The sequence below is a fragment of the Anomaloglossus baeobatrachus genome, chromosome 7, assembly GCF_048569485.1.
Source record: "Anomaloglossus baeobatrachus isolate aAnoBae1 chromosome 7, aAnoBae1.hap1, whole genome shotgun sequence".
NCBI lineage: Eukaryota > Metazoa > Chordata > Amphibia > Anura > Aromobatidae > Anomaloglossus > Anomaloglossus baeobatrachus.
The window spans coordinates 74275382-74299645 of record NC_134359.1 but is presented as its reverse complement, the minus strand read 5'-3'; the positions used below and the strand labels follow the sequence as shown (position 1 = coordinate 74299645).

General features: G+C 40.8%; 1 protein-coding gene across 2 annotated transcripts in view; it reads left to right on the top strand.

Annotated features, from left to right (window-relative positions):
- Window positions 1–24264, top strand: part of PDE1A (phosphodiesterase 1A) — a 432756-nt gene that overhangs the window by 119004 nt on the left and 289488 nt on the right. The window contains exon 1 of one of the 2 annotated variants that reach the window (XM_075318895.1): window positions 19860–20251. The exons of the other annotated variant lie outside the window; for it this stretch is intronic. Coding sequence (XP_075175010.1) covers window positions 20199–20251 — 53 coding nt within the window. The 5' untranslated portion in view covers window positions 19860–20198. Of the gene's footprint in view, window positions 1–19859; window positions 20252–24264 lie in introns of those variants that run through there. 2 annotated transcript variants of the gene reach the window in all.

Here is a 24264-nt window from a genome sequence, read left to right as displayed (position 1 = left end):
CTTTTCCGCTGATTATTCCACTCCTTGTTTTAGATTACAAATACTCAGGTAAAAAAAACTGCACCAAATACTTAACAAGTGCATGAGGCCTAAAAGGCAAGTGAAAGCTGTTTAAGACCACATGTTCACATTGAGTATTTGGTGAGGTTTTTTTTCCCTCAGTACAGTATGTGTAAGCCAAAATCAGGAGTGGAACAATCAAAGGAAAAGTATAATAGAAACACGGGCACCACTGCTGCAATTTTTCCTCACTCCTGGTTTTGGCTAAAAATACTGAGGTAAAAAACTCACTAAATACTCAACGTGTGCACGTGGCCTTATATGGCTGTCACCTGCCTCTTAAACCTTGTGCACATGTTGAGTATTTGGTGAGATTTTTTCCTCAGTATTTGTAGCCAAAACCAGGAGTGGAACATTCAGAGGAAAAGTCCAATAGAAAAACGGGCACCACTTCTGTAATTTTTACCCACTTCTGGTTTTGGCTACAAATACTGAGGTAAAAAACTCACTAAATACTCAACGTGTGCACAGGACCTTAAAAGTCTTGAAAAAAACTAGTTCCAGGTACATATTTTAAGTGGGATTTTAATTTCTGTCTTCACATTACTCAAGTCAAGGGTGGAACAGTTTTAGGCTATGTGTGTGCTGTTTCTATTTGTCTTAGTTAAAACTGTTATTTAATGTTTTTCATGCTTGTCTCTGCTGCCATCTACTGGTCAGACCTTTCGGCTCCTCTGTTTCTTTTGTCCAGCCCATGGGAGTCTCTGATGACCCTCTTGCATCACATCCTGGTATGTTCATTCCAGCCAGAGATTTGTGAGAAACACATCCCTTATTGGAGCGGCTGAAGCAAAGTCTTCTGACCACGTAGTAGCTTCAGAAACAAACATCACTGGAGAATTACAATGCCAAGTACTTGGATTACTGCACTCTGCATGTCCTAACCTTAGGAGAAAATAAACCACCATTGTTTCATCTCAGCATGTGCATGTTTCACTCTGGAGCGCTCTGGTCCTGTCTGCCTCACCTATAGGAAAAACGAAGGTAAGATTCTCACAACCTCTCACAACTACGCGCCTTCCATCGCCTTTAAGTGGGGACAGAACAATGTGCGCACGTGCGTTTTTTCATGCAGTGTTTTGAACTTCAGCATTTTAATGCAAAAATGCATGCATTTTGATTTCCAAGCAAAGTCTATGGGAAATAGGCATATTATGTGCGCACTATGTGTCCAGAAACGCTGCATTTTTTTTTACAAAAATTTGTCAAAATCTCTGCGTTTAAAGAAGCAACATGTCAATTGTTTTGAGTGTTTTGGCAGCGTTTTGGTAACATTGAAGTCAATGAGAATTATCAAAATGCATCCTAAAACAAATTTCTAGCGTTTTACATGCATTTTTGATGCAAAACACATGCTTTTGTGTCAAAATCAAAGCATGCGTTTTTGCCATTAAAGTGAGGGCAAGAGGTTTCCTTTTGCCCTCACATCCAGTCCGACTTAAAAAAAAGAGTCAAACAATATTTTAAATTTATTTTTAACATAAATATTAAATCTCAATAATAATTTTTGGAAAATTATCATGATAGTGTATGATTTAAAGCTTTTGTTTTTTCACTTTTTTCCTATTGTTTGATTGTTCAAACTTTATTTAGTAGTGTCTTTGTATTGAAAACGCATTCCATTTTAAGCACTGAAAATGCATGTAAAACGCGGTCAAAACGCGGCAAATACGCAAGAAAAATGCACGCGTATTTCCTGCGTTTATGTGGACAAAACCAAATTTGACAATGACAAATTCTGCCAGAGGATGCGTTCATTTCTGCAAGGTACAGGATGCAATGTGCGCACATAGCCTTAAAGATTGCAACCTTCATTTTATACATAGAAAAATCAATTTTAGACTGAGCAGAGAAAATAAACAAAAAAGAAATTGCACTGAATTTCACACCAAGGGTTTGTGCGCATAACCATTTTCTCCATATCTCAGAAAACAGTCTGTTTAAGGCTAGTATTACATCTTCGGTATTTTGCCAGAAGCCAGATCCGGCACAAATGCAGTACAGTTACATTCATTTACAATGGAAGCGGACACATGGTTATGTATGAAGCATGTGTCTGCATTGTGTCGCACTTCCATTGTAAATTAATGTAACTGTACTGCATTTGTGCTGGATCTGGCTTCCGGCAAAATACCGGAGATATGAAACCAGCCTTATGCTGATGAGATTTTGATTAGAGTCTGATCAAAGTGGGATCTACATTTCTAGAAGTTGGAAAACAAAAAAAAATGTCTTCACCTGCATTCAGTCAGTCCACGAATATCAGATTGTACTCTGATGTCATCCGAGTGTGGTGCAATGTTTTCCACTGTTTACTTCAGAAATCTTACTCAAGTCAGGGATTAGAGTAAGATTTCTTTTTATTCAAAGCCATGCGTCTCATAATGAATCAGGAGTGGCTGACTCCAACACACCGGCTCATAAAGATCGGGGAGAAAATGCCCTGACCTAAGTCAGGCAGTACAAGAATTGTACCATTTCATGTGGTTTCTTTATGGATTCTACCTAGAAAGAGAAAGTAGCATGGAACTAGTGATGACTGCATGTTTTGGCGTGGTTCAAGTTTCCTTGGACAAATGTGCATATTGCCAGATTTGGTGAACTGACGACTCAGGGAAAAGATCTGCTTATCTGAACATGGGATATTTGCAAACTGACAGCATTCAGGATCAAAGTGTAATGCGGGCTTCAAACTAGACGATCTATCGTGCGATTGCACGATCGATCGCACCCACCCCCGTCATTTGTGAGTCACGGGCAATTAGTTGTCCGTGGCGCACAAAGTCGTTAACCCCCCCGTCACACGTACTTACCTCTCAGGCGACGTCGCTGTGGGCGGCAAACATCCACTTCCTGAAGGGGGAGGGAAGTTCAGCGTCACAGCGACGTCACACGGCAGCCGGCCAATAGAAGCGGAGGGGTGGAGATGAGCGGGACATAAACATCCTGCCCACCTCCTTCCTTCCGCATTGCCGGCGGGACACAGGTAAGCTGAGTTAGTCGTTCCCGAGGTGTCACACGGAGCGACGTGTGCTGCCTCGGGAACGATGAACAACCGGCGCACAGAAGGAGGAACGATTTTTTGAAACTGAGCGACATGTCAACGATGAACGAGAAGGTGAGTGTTTCTGCTCATTCACCGTTGCACGTAGCTGTCACACGCTACGATATATCAGACAATGCCGGATGTGCGTCACTATCGACGTGACCCCGACGACATCGCCCGATATATCGTACCGTGTGACACTCGCATAATGGTTTTTTCACACGATGTTTTATTTTTAGGCAGGTTTGGAGGTCTGCTCCAAAGCCAACCTGAAAAAGTTCCAACAAAACAAGAATGAACGTAAGCATTTCTATGGAAAAATGACCAGCTGTTCATATGTTCAGTCTTTCAATTTAGTCTTTTAACAACTTCAGGTTTCCAAAGATGCCAAGTGGCTAAAAGAAGTGACTGTCATGGCTCAGACTTCGTGAAGGCCTGGTATGAGGTAAAAACACAACCTACAGGGGTTTTACCAAGACAAACAAAGGGTACACCGGGGACACATTAACAAAGGAAGGCCCTGATACTAGTGAGAGGGAAGATGGACACCTACTCTACTTACATACCGCTGTACCCTGCACTCCTAGCCATTCCTTATACAGGTTCCTCACCTGCTGCTGAGCAGGAACCTGAAGCCTTGAGAGACCCTGTGGTAGGCCCTGGCTAGTGAGTGGAAAGGTAAGGATTACTAGTCCCACCGCTGCACTTAAACAACACACCAAGGGAAGGTAATACAGACAGGGCAAAAATTAACAACAGGCTAACTCAAACAACTAGGCTTCAGTCAGGCACTAGTACTGCAGCCTACACCACAACCAACAGCAAGAACTCCAGCAGCTCCTTGCATTTCCAGGACCAGAATCCAAATGGCAAAAATACTAACTGGCACCACCCTCTGCTGGAGGGTATATAAAGGGACTGGGAGTGGTCCCAATCCGGAAACACCTGACCAGTAGTCAGAAGCTGCTGGCAAAGAAAACTGACATTAACTCTTACCACGCCCAAATAAAGAAAACATGTTTAGGCCGGTTTCACACATCCTGTTATGTGACCGGAACATGTGACCGGAGCGGCGAAATGCCAGATGTGTGAAACCGGCCTTAATATGTAGTTTCAGATGATAATGAGAGACTCTAGTACTGATCCTGTCACTAGTCTCAAAATACAAAGAGACGGCCATGACAGTGACCTGACAATCTTTCAGGTATCTTCTGCTCTGGCGATGCTCCTTACTTACAAGACTATTCAACGAAAAGGCTCAAAAGGCGCCCTAAGCATCATTTTGACTGTTTTTTTCAGCATTTTTTTTTCTTTTATAAACTGGCAGCAATTTCTTAATTGCTGAATGGAATTAAGAAAACATATGAAAATGTGACTATGAAAGAAATCCCATCAAACAGTGGAAAGATGGATCCCCCATAAGAAAACACAACAGTTAAAAATGTTCAAAAAGCATTATAAAAAAAACTACAGAAAAAATGGGAAGAAATGAAGTTTTAGAGAAACATCTGAGAAAATGAACGATTCCTGGAGTGTCTTCTGCATGTAAAATGGAAATTTTTGCCAGTCTGAAAACAATGTTGTACATACACTTAGGCGGGCTTTGCACACTACGACATCGCAGGTGCGATGTCGGTGGGGTCAAATTGAAAATGACGCACTTCCGGCATCGCATGCGACATCGTAGTGTGTAAAGGCTCGATGATACGATTAACGAGCGCAAAAGCGTCGTAATCGTATCATCGGTGCAGCGTCGGCGTAATCCATGATTACGCTGACGCGACAGTCCGATGTCGTTCCTCGCTCCTGCGGCAGCACACATCGCTGTGTGTGAAGCCGCAGGAGCGAGGAACATCTCCTACCGGCGTCACTGCGGCTTCCGTAGGATATGCGGAAGGAAGGAGATGGGCGGGATGTTTACATCCCACTCATCTCCGCCCCTCCGCTCCGATTGGCCGCCTGGCGTGTGACGTCGCTATGACGCCGCACGACCCTCCCTTATCAAGGAGGCGGGTCGCCGGCCAGAGCGACGGTCGCAGGACAGGTGAGTCCATGTGAAGCTGCCGTAGCGATAATGTTCGCTACGGCAGCTATCACAAGGAAATCGCTGCTGCGACAGAGGCGCGTACTATCGCGCTCGGCATCGCAGCATCAGCCTGAGATGTCGCAGCGTGCAAAGTACCCCTTAGGCTATATTCAAATGCAGCATTTTTGCTGGGGTATTGTCTTTTTTTGCAAGCAATAACTCTCGTCTTGGCAGTAAAAATGCTGAATTCAAAACACTGTTTTTCTGTAGTTTTTTTTGTGGCATTTTCAGAGCATTTTTATTAATTTTTTGGGTGCAGATTATGCGTGCTCTGTCTACAGTACACTTTAAAAAAAAAAGTGTTATTCAAAAACATCACAAAAAGCAGTGAAAAACTGCACTTTTTTCACTTCCTCATTGCTTTTTATGGGTAAAAAAAAAGGCTGCAAAAATGCTACAAGAATTGACATAATGCAGAGTTCAAAAACGCTGCAGTTCTCAAATTCAGGCTGAAAAAAACAAGCGGGTGCATGGGATTTCTGAAACCTCATAGTTCTAGCCCAGTCTAGCCTACACATATTTAATGTCATGAACAGTGAACATCCCAAATCCATTTTCCCACGTATTTGGCTCATTTCCTGCAGTCAAAGTGACTTCTCTTCTGCACTCATCGCCTTACTTGACTTGATCTTTGCTACGTACGTTGATTGTATCAGCTTCATGTTTAGAACTACAAAGGATATATAAACATTTCAATGGACTCTACAGCAGAAAAGCTTTTAGAGAGGAGAAAGTAAAGATACAGCTAATGCTTTTATTAATCTGAAATCAGCTGTATAGAAATTTCCAACTTCTTAATATTCTCACAGAAAATGGCAAATAGCAGAAATTGTTGCATAATTGGTGAATCTTATCTTAACCCTATCGTGATTGATGTTGTATAAAGCGATGTTTTATCGCACTCCACTCGCACCGTTTTTCTCACCGTGTGGCTTAGGCCTTACATATTTTGTCATACACATGTTTTTTCTTTTGTATTAATTGGAACAACACGAATAAACACAGAAAAAAAGGAAAATGAACATAATTTTACATAAAATTCCAAAAATGGGTTGGACAAAATTGTTGGCAATCAACTTGATATTTACTGCAAATATTTCAAAAGACTGACCCACACATCCTACAAGTGTGTATAGGTGCCAGCTGAAAAAACCTAGCAAATACAAAATGGATACAGCCGCACACTAAATGCCATCAATGTATAAGTGAACTCTGGTACTGCATTACTGCTATATGAAAAATTTAGATTTTTAGTTTATGAATTGGCCAATGCATGTAAGCCCGGAAACCAAACGGCAAGGTAAATCTCAATATTCCGGGTCCCTAACTAAAATGCCACTATCTAGGTTAAAACCATCCATGTCTGGGCAGCTAGACTAAAAATCTAACTTGAAATGCCACTATCTGGACTAACCTCCATGTCTGGGCAGCTAGGACTCCTGGTATAAGGATTATGAACACAGCCTGGTTTGTAGGGCGGAGTGCTCAGTCAGAAAAAAAAAAAAATGTTTTTTCTTTTGTATTAATTGGAACAACACGAATAAACACAGAAAAAAAAGAAAATGGACAGAATTTTACATAAAATTCCAAAAATGGGTTGGACAAAATTGTTGGCAATCAACTTGATATTTAGTTGCAGATCAACGTGCGCATGCGCAGGAGCTCAATGTGAATGATGTAGGACGCGTCATGCACACGGGGCTACGCAGGAGAACGGCGATCAAACAAGATAGAGGAGGCACCAAACCGAGAGCAGCGATACCCATCAGACCGGACCAGGTGAGTATGATAAAGGTGTTTTTTACTTTATACAGTGCAGCCTGGGGTCTTATATACAGTATTCTAGAATATTGTATATAAAGGCTCACTGGTGGTGGCCGCAGCTCATAAGGAAAAAACCTGGTGACAGGTTACCTTTAAAACTTGGCACACAAAAACCGCAGCGTCAAAAACATGATAAAAACGTATGTTTAAAAAAAGAAGTACACAAAAATGCATATAAAAAAACACAAGTAACCTAATTTACATAATAGGTACAGAAATTCTGCAGCATCAAACACTCACTTGATGCTCAAACATAGCCTCAGACTCTGATCCCTTTTGCTTATAAATCAGACAAATGCAATGAGGCAAAAAATCGCGTTGCAGTCGCACCCATGTTATTCAATGTGGCAGTGTTCATCTATGAGTTTTTCCTCAGCTGTAATCATGCTAAGGATAAAATGGCAGCATGTTGCGTATGGCCACATATATCAGCTGAGACTCACTAATGGAGGTCAATGGAAGCAAGAAAAAAATTGGATGGCACAAGGATTAACTATATGCTGTCTGATTGTTATGCACAAATCTCAGCTATAAATAGATAAATGATGGAAAGATATTAAATAGATAGAATAGACAGAGATATAGATAGATACTGTAGATAGATATCCTGCAGCTATATAATGTCACAACCCCTCTTCATATTATACACTTGCACAGAGAGTGTTTTTAAAATAAATAAGCAATTTTGTGGGGTTTTTTTTGTATTTTACATATTAGCTTAGTAATGGGGGTGCCTAATATTCACCTCTCCATTACTAACCCCTGGCTTGATGCCAGCTAACACTACACAGCTGACATCAACACCAACTACCATTACTTCGATTGACACCACACCAGGGCAATCGGGAAGAGTCGAGGTGAAGCGACAAAATTGGCACATCTAATGTGATGCAACACTTCTTTGGCAGCTGATGGCTGCTATTTTTAAGCTGGGAAGGGCCCAATAACCATCGACCTTCAGAGCCTGATAATATCAGCTCACAGCTACCTGCTTTACATTTGCTGGTTATCAAATATAAGGGGGCCACATGTCATTTGTTTTAATAATGTATTTATTTATTAGGTTAAACCAGGATAAACACCCTTTAGTGCCACATGAAAGGCACTAAAGGGTGCAAGTGTATAATATGTAGAAGAGTTGTGAAATTATATATCTGCAGGATATCTATCTATCTATCTATCTATCTATCCCCTTAAACATCTATCCTATATTTCACTAAACAAATTGGAGTACACAAAATCCAATAAAATATAACTAATTTTAATAGATCATTTAAAACCCTATACAGTATATCACAAAACAGTTTGTAGGTCCAATTTAAGGAAAAAAGACAACATCAACAATAAGGGGATAGAACCCAAGAAAACCCTCCTCCAATTATCCAGGTAATCATTTATAAATCCATAGAATATATATAATATATAATGTCCTATATTTGGAATGGGGCAAAAAGCAATACATTTATCCCAATAAATTAGAAGTTATATGTATTTATGCCTCACATTCCATATACAAAATATATAAAAAACATTAGGTGCTAAACTTACTCATAATAAATAGTAAAGAGGAGGATCTCCTAAGCAGCCTGAGCAGCCCCGACGCACGTTTCACTTCTATGGCTTTCTCAAGGGAATGTGCTATATCTATTCCACATCTATCTATTTATCTATATTTCTATCTATCTACCTATTAATCCTTCAATACATCTATATAATATATATTTATCCATATATATATATATATATATATATCATCATATCTTTTTATCATCTATTTATATCTATTTAGAAGAAAAATTTTAAATATGATGTTAAAACATGTTACGCATGTTATACGAATGCTAGCCAAGAATAAATTGCACACTCGCATGGCATTCGCAATAACATACACAACACACTCGCTCCGCTGTTCTGCATGAGTATTGGAGCGATTATTTATACGCTAGTCGGAGCGAGGCCTTACAATCCTTTTTCTGAGTTTTCAGCTGTTAATGACAAATATGCTGGTCATTTTTTTGTATGATATTTAAGAACAAGAAGATGAGATTACCAGAGTTTCTGCATCAACCAGTGTTAAAAATTAAAAACTGCGCTTCACGCTGGGGACACTGGCACAGTGACAACTGAATCCCAAATGGGGAGATTCTTGTCAAAGACTCCAATTTACAGCAGTTGTAGTCAGTTACAGTTAAAGAAACAGCAATTCATGGCAGTGATGTGTTCAACGTGGGCTAACCACAGCATTTCGACAATTTACAGTACAGTCTATTATACAAGTTTAGCTGTGCACACTAGTGATATTATGATTAACCCTCCATACGTGGAAATCCTAACAAATAAAATGTCTATATGGAAGATATTTGCACACTATCAATAAGTGTCAACTCTCAAAACTGTGTACATACATATTATCTCTGTATTATTATGTTTCTTACCTTTTTCCCTGTGTGCAAGTATTTTCAATTTGCTTTTACAGTGCACAGTTTTGAAAAAACATATGTTGTAAAATATGTATTTTTTTGTAATTTGCTTTCACGTAGATGTATCAAATGTCAGCCACTGGTTGCCATTTTTCTGAACCGTAAAGGACCATTAAAAGGTTAATAAATAAAAAAAATCCTTATACTCACCTTACGCTCACATCTCTGTCCAGACCACTCCTCGCCATTACCTGTCTGGTCTTCATCGCATCTTCTGTTTCTTGCCGTGAACACTGAATCTCTGGTCAGGACATCTTGACCTTTCACGCACTTACAAAGAACCCTCCTGGGCCTTATCAGAGCTGGAAGTCTCGGCTCAATGTGAGAGGCCTGCGGATTTCAGTGCGCGCGGCGGGGAGAAGATGTATCCAATACTGGACAATAGATGGCGACGAACAGAGAGGCCAAAGAGGTGAGCAGTGAGGGGAGTATAAGGATATTTTCTACATTTTATGCTTATTATGCTCTGACATCTGGAGAAACTTCAGAGCATACTAAGGGTCATTAAATTACTGGACAATGACCTCTCTCCAAATCAAATTTCTGTAGCAAATCTGCATGACCTGGTGAATTTTAATTTTTTTTCCTGATCTGCTCATTTCTACTTATGTATTTTAGATACTTTTCTGACACTTTTAGACTTGTCAGTTCCTTGTCTGGCATGTGGGTGTGGCTTCACTGAAAGGGGATGTGTCTTCACTGAAAAGAGGTGTGTCTTAATATTGGATACCTTATACAAAAATGTGCAAATTTCTGGCACAAACTAAGCAAACAACAGATTTATCAAACAACACAAACCAGTGTAATGTTGCAAATTTTAAGACTGACTAGAAGATCCTAGTAGACCTATCTAGGCTTGCACCTGGGATTCTGGTGGACCTATTTAGGCTTGCACAAGAGATCCTGGTGGACCTATCTAGGTTTGCACAAGATATCTTGGTGGACCTATTAAGGCTTGCACAAGATCGATCTTCCTACAGCGCATTCATTCATCAAGTCAACATGGCTCGAGATCAAGTTGAAGAAAGAAGTTGTAAACGTTACGCAGTATTTATAAATATTCACAATTATGTTTTAAAAAATGTTAAAATCTGTGAATAACATATACAAAAAACTTAGACCCAAGCACAAGAAAAAACAAGTCTTTTTTTTAGATCACTCTTACAAGTATTCAGAAAAGTGAGTCCTGCACCTAGAGATGAGCGAACCGGTCCCGGTTCAGCTCGAGGTCGGCTCGCCGAACGGAGGTCCCGTTCGAGTTCGGTTCGTCGAACGTTCGACGAACCGAACTCGAACCAATAGGCTATAATGGGAGGCAATCACAAACACATAAAAATGCATTATAAATGTACACAAACAGTTAATAAACATTGCCATAACACTTACCGGTCCTCGCGATCCCTTCTGCACTGTCTCCTGACGCTATTCCATCCGATGATCGCTGAATCCTCCCGGTGACGGCACTGCCAGCAGAGATGCAGGACCTATCGTGACATCAAAATAGCCATGTGACCAGTCACGTGGCTATTATCTCATTGGCTACAGACTGGTCACATGACTATGACGCGTCATGTTGGACCTGCGAGTGCATCTCTCCGGTACACGGTGCACATATGTGTATCGCCGTGTACCGGCGACATGCTCTAGCACACGGTCGACTCCCCGTTCCGTTAGGGACCGGCTGACATAGCCGGTCATTAACGGAGATCACCGTTGCCATAGCAACGCAGTTAGCGGTGACGTCACCGCTAACCGCGGCTCCGAGAGCACCGTTGCTATGGTAACGCGTCTGTCAGCGTTACCGCTGTTACCGCTGACAGCCAGCACTGATCACTCACGGAGTGAAGGCTGCACGCTGCTTCACGATTATAGTGAGGATTGTAGTGAGGATGAGGTTCCCCAGCCCCAAGTGATGAGCTGGTGCACCTCATCCTCCTCACTACAATCGTCACTACTACTACACTAGAAAGAAAGAAGACAGAAGAGCAGGATCGTGGAGGGCTGACAGGGGGTAATAAAGATGGAGTCTCTAATGTGTCTGTGTATTTATTTCTATTAAAGTATTTTTTCTCTGTGTGGTGTCTTTTTTTAACCCTTTATTGGAGATTCTTAATGGCCGGGTCAAACGTGCCTGACATTAAGAATCTCTGGCTTAATACTGGCTAGTAAAACAAAGCCAGTATTAACTCATGATTACCCAACAATCCACCCGGCTCCAGGGCTGTTGGAAGAGTTGGATACAGTGCCAGATGATGGCGCTTCTATGAGAGCGCCATTTTCTGGGACGGCTGCGGACTGAAATCCGCAGCAGAGGCGCCCAGAAACCTCGGGCTAACCTGTGCTGCGGATTCCAATCCCCAGCTGCCTAGTTGTACCCGGCTGGACACAAAAATGGGGCGAAGCCCACGTCATTTGTTTTTTAATTATTTCATGAAATAAGTGAAATAATTAAAAAAAAAACGGGCTTCCCTATATTTTTGGTTCCCAGCCGGTTACAAATAGGCAACTGGGGGTTGGAGGCAGCCCGTGGCTGCCTGCTGTACCTGGCTAGCATACAAAAATATGGCGAAGCCCACGTCTTTTTTTGGTGGGCAAAAAAAATCTGCATACAGTCCTGGATGGAGTATGCTGAGCCTTGTAGTTCTGCAGCTGCTGTCTGCTCTTCTCCATACAGACAGACAGCAGCTGCAGAACTACAAGGCTCAGCATACTCCATCCAGGACTGTATGCAGAAGTTTTTTGCCCCCTGAAAAAATTATGTGGGCTTCGCCATATTTTTGTATGCTAGGCAGGTACGGCTGCCCCCAACCCCCAGTTGCCTATTTGTACCCGGCTGGGAACCAAAAATAAAGGGAAGCCCTTTTTTTATTATTTCATGAATTTCATGAAATAATTAGAAAACAAATGACGTAGGCTTCGCCCCATTTTTGTGTCCAGCCAGGTACAACTAGGCAGCTGGGGATTGGAATCCGCAGCACAGGTTGGCCTGAGCTTTCTGGGCCCCACTGCTGCGAATTGCAGTCTGCAGCCGCCTCAGAAAATGGCATTTTCATAGAAGCGCCATCTTCTGGCGCTGTATCCAACTCTTCCAGCACCTGCCTGCTATACCTGGCTAGCATACAAAAATATGGCGAAGCTCACGTCCTTTTTTTGTAGTTTTTTGGCAAAAAAAATAAAAAATGCTTCCCTGGATTTTCCATTGCCAGTGAAGGTAACACCAAGCAGTGGGGGTTAGCAGCCAGTAGCTGCTTGGATTACCCTTAGCTAGCAATACAAAAAATGCAGCGGGAGCCCATATATATTTTTTTTAATTATTTATTTAAATAACTAAAAATAAAATGGGCTTCCCTGTATTTTGATTGCTGGACATCACAGTGCTGTAAAAATAAATCTTTAAAAAAATGACGTAGCGCTCCGCGGTATTTTTGATTCTCAGCGCAGATAAAGCAGACAGCTATGGGTTGCCACCCCCATCTGCCTGCCGTTACCTTGGTTGGCAATCAAAATACAGGGAAGCCCATTAATTTTTTCTATTTAAAAAATAGTTAAAAAAAAAAATGACGTTGGGTCTCCCCATTTTTGATAGCCAGCTAGGGTAAAGCAGACGGCTGTAGCCTGAAAACCACAGCTGGCAGCTTTACCGTGGTTGGGGATCCAATGTGGAGGTCCCCTCAGGCTCTTTTTTATAATTATTGTATAAATATTAATAATTACACAATAAAAGTAGGGTCCCCCCCAAATTGGATCACCAGCCAAGGTAAAGCGGACAGCTGTGGTCTGGTATTCTCAGGGTGGGAAGGTCCATAGTTATTGGGCCTTCACAGCCTAAAAATAGCAGGCCGCAGGCACCCCAGACGTGGCGCATCCACTAGATGCGCCAATCCTGGCGCTTCACCCCAGCTCATCCCGTGCCCTGGTGCAGTGGCAAATGGGGTAATAAATTGGGTTGATACTAGCTGTAAAGTAACCTGAGATCAAGCCCAGCAGTTTGTGATGTCATGGCGTCTATTAGATACTCAACATCATAAACTGTCAGTACTAACAAAAAAAAAAAAAATCGACAAAAGAAATTTATTTGAAAAAACAGTCCCCAAAACATTTCCTCTTTCACCAATTTATTGTAAGAAAAAAAATAAAGGGGTCCCACGATGACTCTGGACCGTCTACAATATGGGGGGGAGACACTCAGGGAACGTATCCCCCATTTTCTAGGAGTGCGGACCCTTCATGTGAGGAGTGTGGGTGCAATGAATCTGCACTCACTCTTCTCGGGTCCACAGCAGCAGAGTCCATGTCGTAATGGTTGCTACCAAAGCTGCAATGCCTTGCTCATGAGGTAAGGGCATGCCTAATCAGGAGAACTACTGTAGAGGAAGCTCTGCTCACTGGTATATAGGTGCTCAGAGGTAATAATAGATAAAATTAGTGAATAACCTCGGCACTCTAAATCTCCCAGACTAAGGGTACCTTCACACTTAGCGATGCAGCAGCGATCCGACCAGCGATCTGACCTGGTCAGGATCGCTGCTGCATCGCTACATGGTCGCTGGTGAGCTGTCAAACAGGCAGATCTCACCAGCGACCACTGAACAGCCCCCAGCCAGCAGCGACGTGCAAGCGACGCTGCGCTTGCACGGAGCCGCCGACTGGAAGCTGCGGAGACTGGTAACTAAGGTAAACATCGGGTATGGTTACCCGATGTTTACATTAGTTACCAGCGCTGTGTGCAGAGAGCAGGGAGCCGCGCATACTGAGCGCTGGCTCCTTGCTCTCCTAGCTGCTGTACACATCGGGTTAATTAACCCGATGTGTAATGCAGCTACATGTGCAGAGAGCAAGGAGCCGCGCACACTGCTTAGCGCTGGCTCCTTGCTCTCCTAGCTGCTATACACATCGGGTTAATTAACCCGATGTGTACAGCAGCTACATGTGCAGAGAGCCGGAGCCGGCAGCACAGGCAGCGTGAGAGCTGCGGAGGCTGGTAACTAAGGTAAATATCGGGTAACCACCTTGGTTACCCGATGTTTATCTTGGATACAGCTTACCTCAGCTGTCAGACGCCGGCTCCTGCTCCCTGCTCGCTTCATTTGTCGCTCTCTTGCTGTCACACACAGCGATCTGTGTGTCACAGCAGGAGAGCGGCTTTGAAGAAAACGAACCAGGGCTGTGTGTAACGAGCAGCGATCTCGCAGCAGGGGCCAGATCGCTGCTCAGTGTCACACACAGCGAGATCGCTAATGAGGTCACTGCTGCGTCACAAAAAGCGTGACTCAGCAGCGATCTCGGCAGCGAGCTCGCTGTGTGTGAAGCACCCCTAAGTCAGTAAGTCACAACGGATAGTAATGCAAAATCACTCTTTATTGGTCCGTATTAAGAAAAAAAAAATTTTCATAAGCATATATGTTTTTGTCCAAAACAAGTTACAAATGACGTTTCGGCCTGAGCCTTCGTCAGATTGGACTTATCTGCATGTAATTATGAAAAATGACAATAATCAGTATCACATAAGAGTGAGAGAACAATAACATAAACTCGAACAATGTAGAGGTACAATTGGGATGCAGCAAAAAAATTGCAACACAGCAAGAAATGAAACACATGATACAAATGTCATAATACAGTACAAGGACAATATAGTAATGACAAATATGGGGTCAGAGTAGACTTAGACAGCTCTGGTACGAAAGAGATGTCAATCATAAAGTAACATGTGCAGTAGGTGTAGAGCTACAGTATGCATGGCAGAGCTAATGGGTAGACCGACCATAGAAAAAGAATGGAGAAAAAGTGGAGAAAAAGTGGAGAAAAAATGGAGAAAAAAATGGAGAAAAAGTGGAGAATAGAGAAAAAGTGGAGAAAAAGTGGAGAATAAGTGGAGAAAGAGTGGAGAAAGAGTGGAGAAAAAAATGGAGAAAAAGTGGAGAAAAAGTGGAGAAAAAAATGGAGAAAAAGTGGAGAAAAAGTGGAGAAAAAGTGGAGAAAAAGTGGAGAAAAAGTGGAGAATAAGTGGAGAAAAAGTGGAGAAAAAGTGGAGAAAAAGTGGAGAAAAAGTGGAGAAAAAGTGGAGAAAAAGTGGAGAAAAAGTGGAAAAAAAGTGGAGAAAAAAGTGGAGAAAAAGTGGAGGAAAAAGTGGAGAAAAAGTGGAGAAAAAGTGGAGAAAAAGTGGAGAAAAATTGGAGAAAAAAGTGGAGAAAAAAAGTGGAGAAAAAAAGTGGAGAAAAAGTGGAGAAAAAGTGGAGAAAAAGTGGAGAAAAAGTGGAGAAAAGGTGGAGAAAAGGTGGAGAAAAAGTGGAGAAAAAAATGGAGAAAAAAATGGAGAAAAAGTGGAGAAAAAGTGGAGAAAAAGTGGAGAAAAAGTGGAGAAAAAGTGGAGAAAAAAATGGAGAAAAAGTGGAGAAAAAGTGGAGAAAAATTGGAGAAAAAATTGGAGAAAAAAGTGGAGAAAAGGTGGAGAAAAGGTGGAGAAAAAGTGGAGAAAAAGTGGAGAAAAAGTGGAGAAAAAGTGGAGAAAAAGTGGAGAAAAAGTGGAGAAAAAGTGGAAAAAAAGTGGAGAAAAAAGTGGAGAAAAAAGTGGAGAAAAAGTGGAGAATAAGTGGAGAATAAGTGGAGAAAAGGTGGAGAAAAGGTGGAGAAAAAGTGGAGAAAAAGTGGAGGAAAAAGTGGAGAAAAAGTGGAGAAAAAGTGGAGAAAAAGTGGAGAAAAATTGGAGAAAAAAGTGGAGAAAAAAAGTGGAGAAAAAAAGTGGAGAAAAAGTGGAGAAAAAGTGGAGAAAAAGTGGAGAAAAAGTGGAGAAAAGGTGGAGAAAAGGTGGAGAAAAAGTGGAGAAAAAAATGGAGAAAAAAATGGAGAAAAAGTGGAGAAAAAGTGGAGAAAAAGTGGAGAAAAAGTGGAGAAAAAGTGGAGAAAAAAATGGAGAAAAAGTGGAGAAAAAGTGGAGAAAAATTGGAGAAAAAAGTGGAGAAAAAGTGGAGAAAAGGTGGAGAAAAGGTGGAGAAAAGGTGGAGAAAAAGTGGAGGAAAAAGTGGAGAAAAAGTGGAGAAAAAAGTGGAGAAAAAGTGGAGAAAAGGTAGAGAAAAGGTGGAGAAAAAGTGGAGAAAAAAATGGAGAAAAAGTGGAGAAAAAAATGGAGAAAAAGTGGAGAAAAAGTGGAGAAAAAGTGGAGAAAAGGTGGAGAATAAGTGGAGAAAAAGTGGAGAAAAAGTGGAGAAAAAGTGGAGAAAAAGTGGAGAAAAAGTGGAGAAAAAGTGGAGAAAAGTGGAGAAAAAGTGGATAAAAAAATGGAGAAAATTGGAGAAAAGTGGAGAAAAGTGGAGAAAAGTGGAGAAAAAGTGGAGAAAAAAGTGGAGAAAAAGTGGAGAAAAGTGGAGAAAGATTGTGGATTTGGTGGAGTTGTTTTGGTGGTTTTGGTGGGATTTGTGGGGAAGTTTGGAGGAAAAAGTGGAGAAAAAGTGGAGAAAAAGTGGAGAAAAAAATGTAGAAAAAGTGGAGAAAAAATGTAGAAAAAGTGGAGAAAAAATGGAGAAAAAGTGGAGCACCCTTTGGTGCTTTTCATGTTGCACTAAGGGGTGCTTAGCTTTGTATTTAGCCAAAAAAATGAAAAAAAAATGACGTAGGGTTCCCCCTAGTTTTGTAGCCAGCTAGGGTAAAGCAGACGGCTGCAGCCTGCAGACCACAGCTGGCAACCTCACCTTGGCTGGTAATCCAAAACTGAGGGCACCCCACGCTGTTATTTTAAATTAAATAAATAATTAAAAAAAAAACACGTAGGGGTCCCCCAAAATTGGATCACCAGCCAAGGTAAAGCAGACAGCTGGGGCCTGATATTCTCAGACTAGGGAGGTCCATGGTTATTGGACTCTCCCCAGCCTAAAAATAGCAGGCCGCAGCCGCCCCAGAAGTGGCGCATCCATTAGATGCGCCAATCCTGGTGCTTCGCCCCAGCTCATCCCGCGCCCTGGTGCGGTGGCAAACGGGGTAATATATGGGGTTAATACCAGATGTGTAATGTCACCTGGCATCAAGCCCTGGGGTTGGTGAGGTCAGGCGTCTATCAGATACCCGACATCACCAACCCAGTCAGTAATAAAAAAAAATAGACGACAAACACATTTTTATTTGAAAAAGCACTCCCCAAAACATTCCCTCTTTAACCAATTTATTAGAATGAAAAACAAATCCAGGTCTGGTGTAATCCAAGGGGTTGCCATGACGATCCACACTGTCCCAGTCAATGAAGAGCAGAATGTTCCCCATTGGCTGGGAGAGCAATGCAGTGACCTGAGCTAACATCAATGGGTCAGCCCAGGTCACTGCAGGGCATGACAAGTGCTGCTGTCAGCGAGGTACATTACCTGCGCTGATCTCCAGCACACTGACAGCCCCTGTCACTGAGTTCAATGACCGGCGCCTTCACACCAAGTATCGCGAGAGGCCCGTGACGTCACCGCTAGTCAGTCTCGGGTCGGAAGCGAGAGGTGATGTGACAAGCGGCGGCCATGGAGGACAGTGACAGCGCTGAGGTCGGGATGGCGGGACTTCATCACCGCAGGTAAGCCGAGCGGGGGGGGGGTGTGGGTGTGTGTGTGTGTGTGTACAATACATGCCGCGGGCAGGAGGGGGTGGAGTGAGCTGAGCGGGGAAGTGTGGGCTTCCTGCACGTAACGAAGATAAATCGTTACTAACCAAAGCGCTTTGCTTGGATACCCGATGTTTATCTTGGTTACCAGCTTGTGGCAGGCTGCCAGCGATGGCTCCTGCACACTGTAGCTGTAAAAAGCCCTGCTTTTTGCTGCTAGAACCGTTCTCGAACGTATCTAGAACTATCGAGCTTTTGCAAAAAGCTCGAGTTCTAGTTCGATCTCGAACAGCCCCCAAAATCACTCGAGCCTAGAACTGGAGAACCTCGAACCGCGAACCGCGCTCAACTCTACCTGCACCACTTATACGTCTCTGTTACTCAGTTAGAAACTCACATCCTGGAAGATACTGCAACAGCACAGGTGTATGATCCGGATGCAGCGTGCAGGTTATATGAGAAGCAGCGTCCCAAACATCAAAGTAGTGGAGGAAATAACCGCAAGATCAGCTGCTGTGCCGGATGAACTTTATTCAAGCTTCAGTGCAGAGTAAAATCAGCGGCGGGAGGAGACCTGGATACCGACCCCTCACTGAGGACGACGGCCGTTTCGCCTGTAATTAGGCTTCTATGGGTCCACATGTGAGTGCGGTAAGGCCCTCCTTAAATAGAAGAGTGTATCCAGGTGCCATCACCGCACATACATACAAAAAGGTATGTTAAATAATTACATACAAACAACAATTAAAAAGTGTGTGACAATAGTACACATTATTGTTAAAAACCACCAAATGGGTAAATCGATCTTCCTACAGAGCATTCATCCATCAAGTCGACATGGCTCGAGATCAAGTTGAAGAAAGAAGTTGTAAATGTTACGCAGTATTGATAAATATTCACAATTATGTTTTAAAAAATGTTAAAAACTGTGAATAACATGTACAAAAAACTTAGACCCAAGCACAAGAAAAAACAAGTCTTTTTTTAGATCACTCTTATTTAATCAAAGTTATGAAATCACATAAAGCATTCTGTATTTATATTATATTTCCCCACACTCATCTCAATGGCACCATGCATTTCTATTAATTTTAACAGTAGAAAATAAGAAACTAATAGTGGAATTGCTTTTTATGCATTCGTCTATACTAAAAAAAATAATGTTATTAATTGCTAACGTAAATTTTAAAATACTTGTTTCATAACATAAAACAAATTACCGTAAGTACGGTAGCTACGCGGCCTTAAAAAAATTGTAAAAATGCTTTTATTTCCAAAACCATTTCTTTATATATTACAAGACAAACATTATTTCAGTTTATTCCATTAGCGCATTCGCGTCTTACACGCACATATGCTGCCATTATATAACATCACAATGACGGGTTATATGTTTTCTAAATGGCACATTCTGGAATTCCCTAAGAGGCAGAAAAAAAAAGTGCCATAACACAGAATAACTCTTTAATTTGTATGTTGTTATATCTCAACATCATCCAGGAGTGAATAAAAGCCAGATTGTAAAGTAATTATGATCTCTTGAAAGGCGGCCAGCCACACAGACTATCCGTCTTCATTAATCTGTGTGCAGTTCTAAACTGAACAAACTTTTCTAAAGACGTTTACATGGAAAAACTCAAGGACGGCCCCAAAACTTTTATTCTGAAGAATATTCAGTTTGACTCTCAGCTGGGGCCGGGACGCTCCGGATTGCCCATATGTTTTCGGAGCTATGACGGATATGAGCAGCACTTATTCTCATCGCTGTATGAGAACTTGCTGAGCACTTTTTTTTTTTTTCAAACCTTGAAACTCTCTTGGCTGAGTTTCACTTTTCCTTGCAGACTTGAGTAGTCTGTGACTGTGGCCCTTCTCCTTTCTCAGTCAACTTTAAACATGTGCTTTATTACGGTCTGCTCTCTCCAGTTGTGTGCACACTGTCGTGGCATCAATGGATTGTTTTTGCACAGCAGTTTAAGAGAGAAATCACAGAACACGCAACTAACTTTGTAAAGTGATTGAAGAACAATAGCTCAAGGTCAATATCACTTTTTTTTTTCTTTACTTTTTATCGTCTCACTTTTTTTATTCTCTGGATAACAATATTATACTTTTCCTCTGATTTAAATGGGTGACGCCATAACAGTTAAGAAAAAGCATCTTCAAAAGCCAATATTTAGGTAAGTTACTTTAGCTTTTATGCTTTTATAGTGTTTATATTGTTGTTACTAATTGCTGCTTTATTGAAACTTTGTTGTTGTTTATACATGGATATAGCTCAACACCCAATAGGTATAAATGGATATAGTACAACATTCGATAGATATAAATGGATATAGCACAACACCCAATAGGTATAATAGATATAGCACAACACCCAATAGGTATAATAGATATAGCACAACACCCAATAGGTATAATAGATATAGCACAACACCCAATAGATATAATAGATATAGCACAACACCCAATAGGTATAATAGATGTAGCACAACACCCAATAGGTATAATAGATATAGCACAACACCCAATAGGTATAATAGATATAGCACAACACCCAATAGATATAATAGATATAGCACAACACCCAATAGATATAATAGATATAGCACAACACCCAGTAGGTATAATAGATATAGCACAACACCCAATAGATATAATAGATATAGCACAACACCCAGTAGGTATAATAGATATAGCACAACACCCAATAGGTATAATAGATATAGCACAACACCCAATAGGTATAATAGATATAGCACAACACCCAATAGTTTTAATAGATATAGCACAACACCCAATAGGTATAATGGATATAGCACAACATCCAATAGGTATAATAGATACAGCACAACACCCAATAGGTATAATAGATATAGCACAACACCCAATAGGTATAATAGATATAGCACAACACCCAATAGGTATAATAGATATAGCACAACACCCAATAGGTATAATAGATATAGCACAACACCCAATAGGTATAATAGATATAGCACAACACCCAATAGGTATAATAGATATAGCACAACACCCAATAGGTATAATAGATATAGCACAACATCCAATAGGTATAATAGATATAGCACAACACCCAATAGGTATAATAGATATAGCACAACACCCAATAGGTATAATAGATATAGCACAACACCCAATAGATATAATAGATATAGCACAACATCCAATAGGTATAATAGATATAGCACAACACCCAATAGGTATAATAGATATAGCACAACACCCAATAGGTATAATAGATATAGCACAACACCCAATAGGTATAATGGATATAGCACAACACCCAATAGGTATAATAGATACAGCACAACACCCAATAGATATAATAGATATAGCACAACACCCAGTAGGTATAATAGATAAAGCACAACACCCAATAGGTATAATAGATATAGCACAACACCCAATAGGTATAATAGATATAGCACAACCCCCAATAGATATAATAGATATAGCACAACACCCAATAGATATAATAGATATAGCACAACACCCAGTAGGTATAATAGATATAGCACAGCACCCAATAGGTATAATAGATGTAGCACAACACCCAATAGGTATAATAGATATAGCACAACACCCAATAGGTATAATAGATGTAGCACAACACCCAATAGGTATAATAGATATAGCACAACACCCAATAGGTATAATGGATATAGCACAACACCCAATAGGTATAATAGATACAGCACAACACCCAATAGGTATAATAGATACAGCACAACACCCAATAGGTATAATAGATACAGCACAACACCCAATAGGTATAATAGATACAGCACAACACCCAATAGGTATAACAGATACAGCACAACACCCAATAGGTATAATAGATATAGCCCAACATTCAATAGGTACAATGTCCTATATTTCCTTGTTGTTTATACAACAAACTTATATACAATGAAAGCTAAGGGTTATTTGAGTTTCTTGATAGCAATATAAAGTTTTATCTGCTTCAAATCTTGATTTACTTCTGCTCCTATGAGTGAAAGTGACATGAAGATGGTCTCCCAGGGTTTTCTTAATACTTTGCTCTTTGCTCATCTGCTGTGTCTTTTAATAATACATTTCCAGAAGTGGATGCAGAATGCAGGCTTATACTAAAAGTTTTCAGATGCTCGGCTCACTTCAGAGAATAGCTCAGCTTCAGTTCTGCAGTGTATCTATTGTAGCTATTATGATGGAGTTTTTTGTCTTTACTGCACACTTGCTGGGGGTGCATACACTTTATACACTTTACATGGCACATTTATTCTTCTTGTTCTCAGTGTTGAATGTTTATATGTATATGTTGTACAAAAACGTAATAATGCAGGTTGATGATTTTTTTTTTTTTGCCTTAACTGCAGACTTACTGGGGAAGCATGCACTTTATATACTTTATATGGCACATTTATTCTCCTTGCTCCAGTGGTTTATGTATATATATATATATATATATATATATATATATATATATTGAAATGTTGCGCAAAAACGTAATGCAGTTTAATGACTTTTTTTGTCTTTACGGAAGACTTAATGGGGGTGGATACATTTTACATGGCACATTTATTCTTCTTGTTCTCAGTGGTTTATGTGTATATATATATATTTATATGTTGCGCAAAAACTTAATAATGCAGTTTGTTCTAGGACATCGGTGTGCCAGATCTGGCAATATAACCAGCATAATGATTTGATAAATTCTGCAATATTCGGACGGCTCTGCTGCAGCCATTTTCATATGCAATAATGTCCAAATTGTCCTAAGCGACAGTGTATATCACCATTGTACCAATTTTACTGTAGATGGATTGATGGCACATGGTGTCTTTATTAGTGTTTCTAATAAATGGGTGGTATTCAAACCTAATATATCCCGGTCTAGATTTGCTGTCAAAGTCTAGATATCCAAAACTTAACTAAAATGTAAAGTGCAGACTTACCATGAATAAAGTAGAAAGTGATTCCTCTGTGCTACTCATATAACCAAGCGATGAGTCACATAAAATTTAACAGGCTTGTTTATCTACTCGTTTCGAGGTAATCTGGCCTCTTCTTCAGGATAAAACCATGATTTTTTTTCCTGAAAAGGAGGCCAGATCACCTCGAAAGGCGTAGATATATAAACCTGTTACATTTTATCTGGCTCATCGTTTGGTCACACAAGCAGCGCACAAGAACCGGTTTCCACTTTATGATAAAACCATGGTTATATCCTGAAGAAGAGACAAGATCATCCCAAAATGCATAGGTAAATAAACCTGTTACATTTTATCTGGTTTATCATTCGGTTACACTGGCAGCGCAGAGGAACCACTTTCTACTTTATGGTAAAACCATGGTTTTATCCTGAAAAAGGTCAGATCGCCTCGAAACGCGTAGGTAAATAAACATGTTACACTTTATCTGGCTTATCGTTTGGTTACACAAGCAGCGCACAGGAACCGGTTTCCACTTTATGATAAAACCATGGTTTTATCCTGAAGAAGAGACAAGATCATCCCAAAATGCATAGGTAAATAAACCTGTTACATTTTATCTGGCTCATCATTCGGTTACACCGACAGCGCAGAGGAACCACTTTCTACTTTATGATAAAACCATGGTTTTATCCTGAAGAAGAGCCCAGATCATCCCAAAACGCGTAGGTAAATAAACCTGTTAAATTTTATCTGACTCATCGTTTGGTTACATTGGCATCGCAGAGGAATGACTTTCTACTTTATTATATTCCGGTTTGGTGTTTCCCAACCCATTGATCTGCAACAGTTATGCTTACATAGTGGTTGTGTCTCACACAAACACCCCAGGTGAGGATTCAATTCATCCCCCTCACCCCTGTTTTATCAGGCATCACCCTATTGCGCTTTTATATTTTCACCTTTAGTTCACTTCTAGTTAACATAAATGATATTTGGGCATGCGACTATAACTTTAGAGACTGCTCCAGTTACTGGATGTTCTTAAGAAAGTAAAGAAAACCTTCTTGTGATCGTAAAGAACCTGAAAGTGAATGGATACCTTAAATTTTATTTGGAAGGTTGCAAAGACTTTGGCGTAATTTCTTACGTGTTATCCAAGATTTTTGAATATTTGTCAAATAGCAACTTTTAGGCACCTGTTAGTTCCCTTCCAATCCAGTGCCCTTGCCGCGGTGGTCTCCATCTGTCTATAT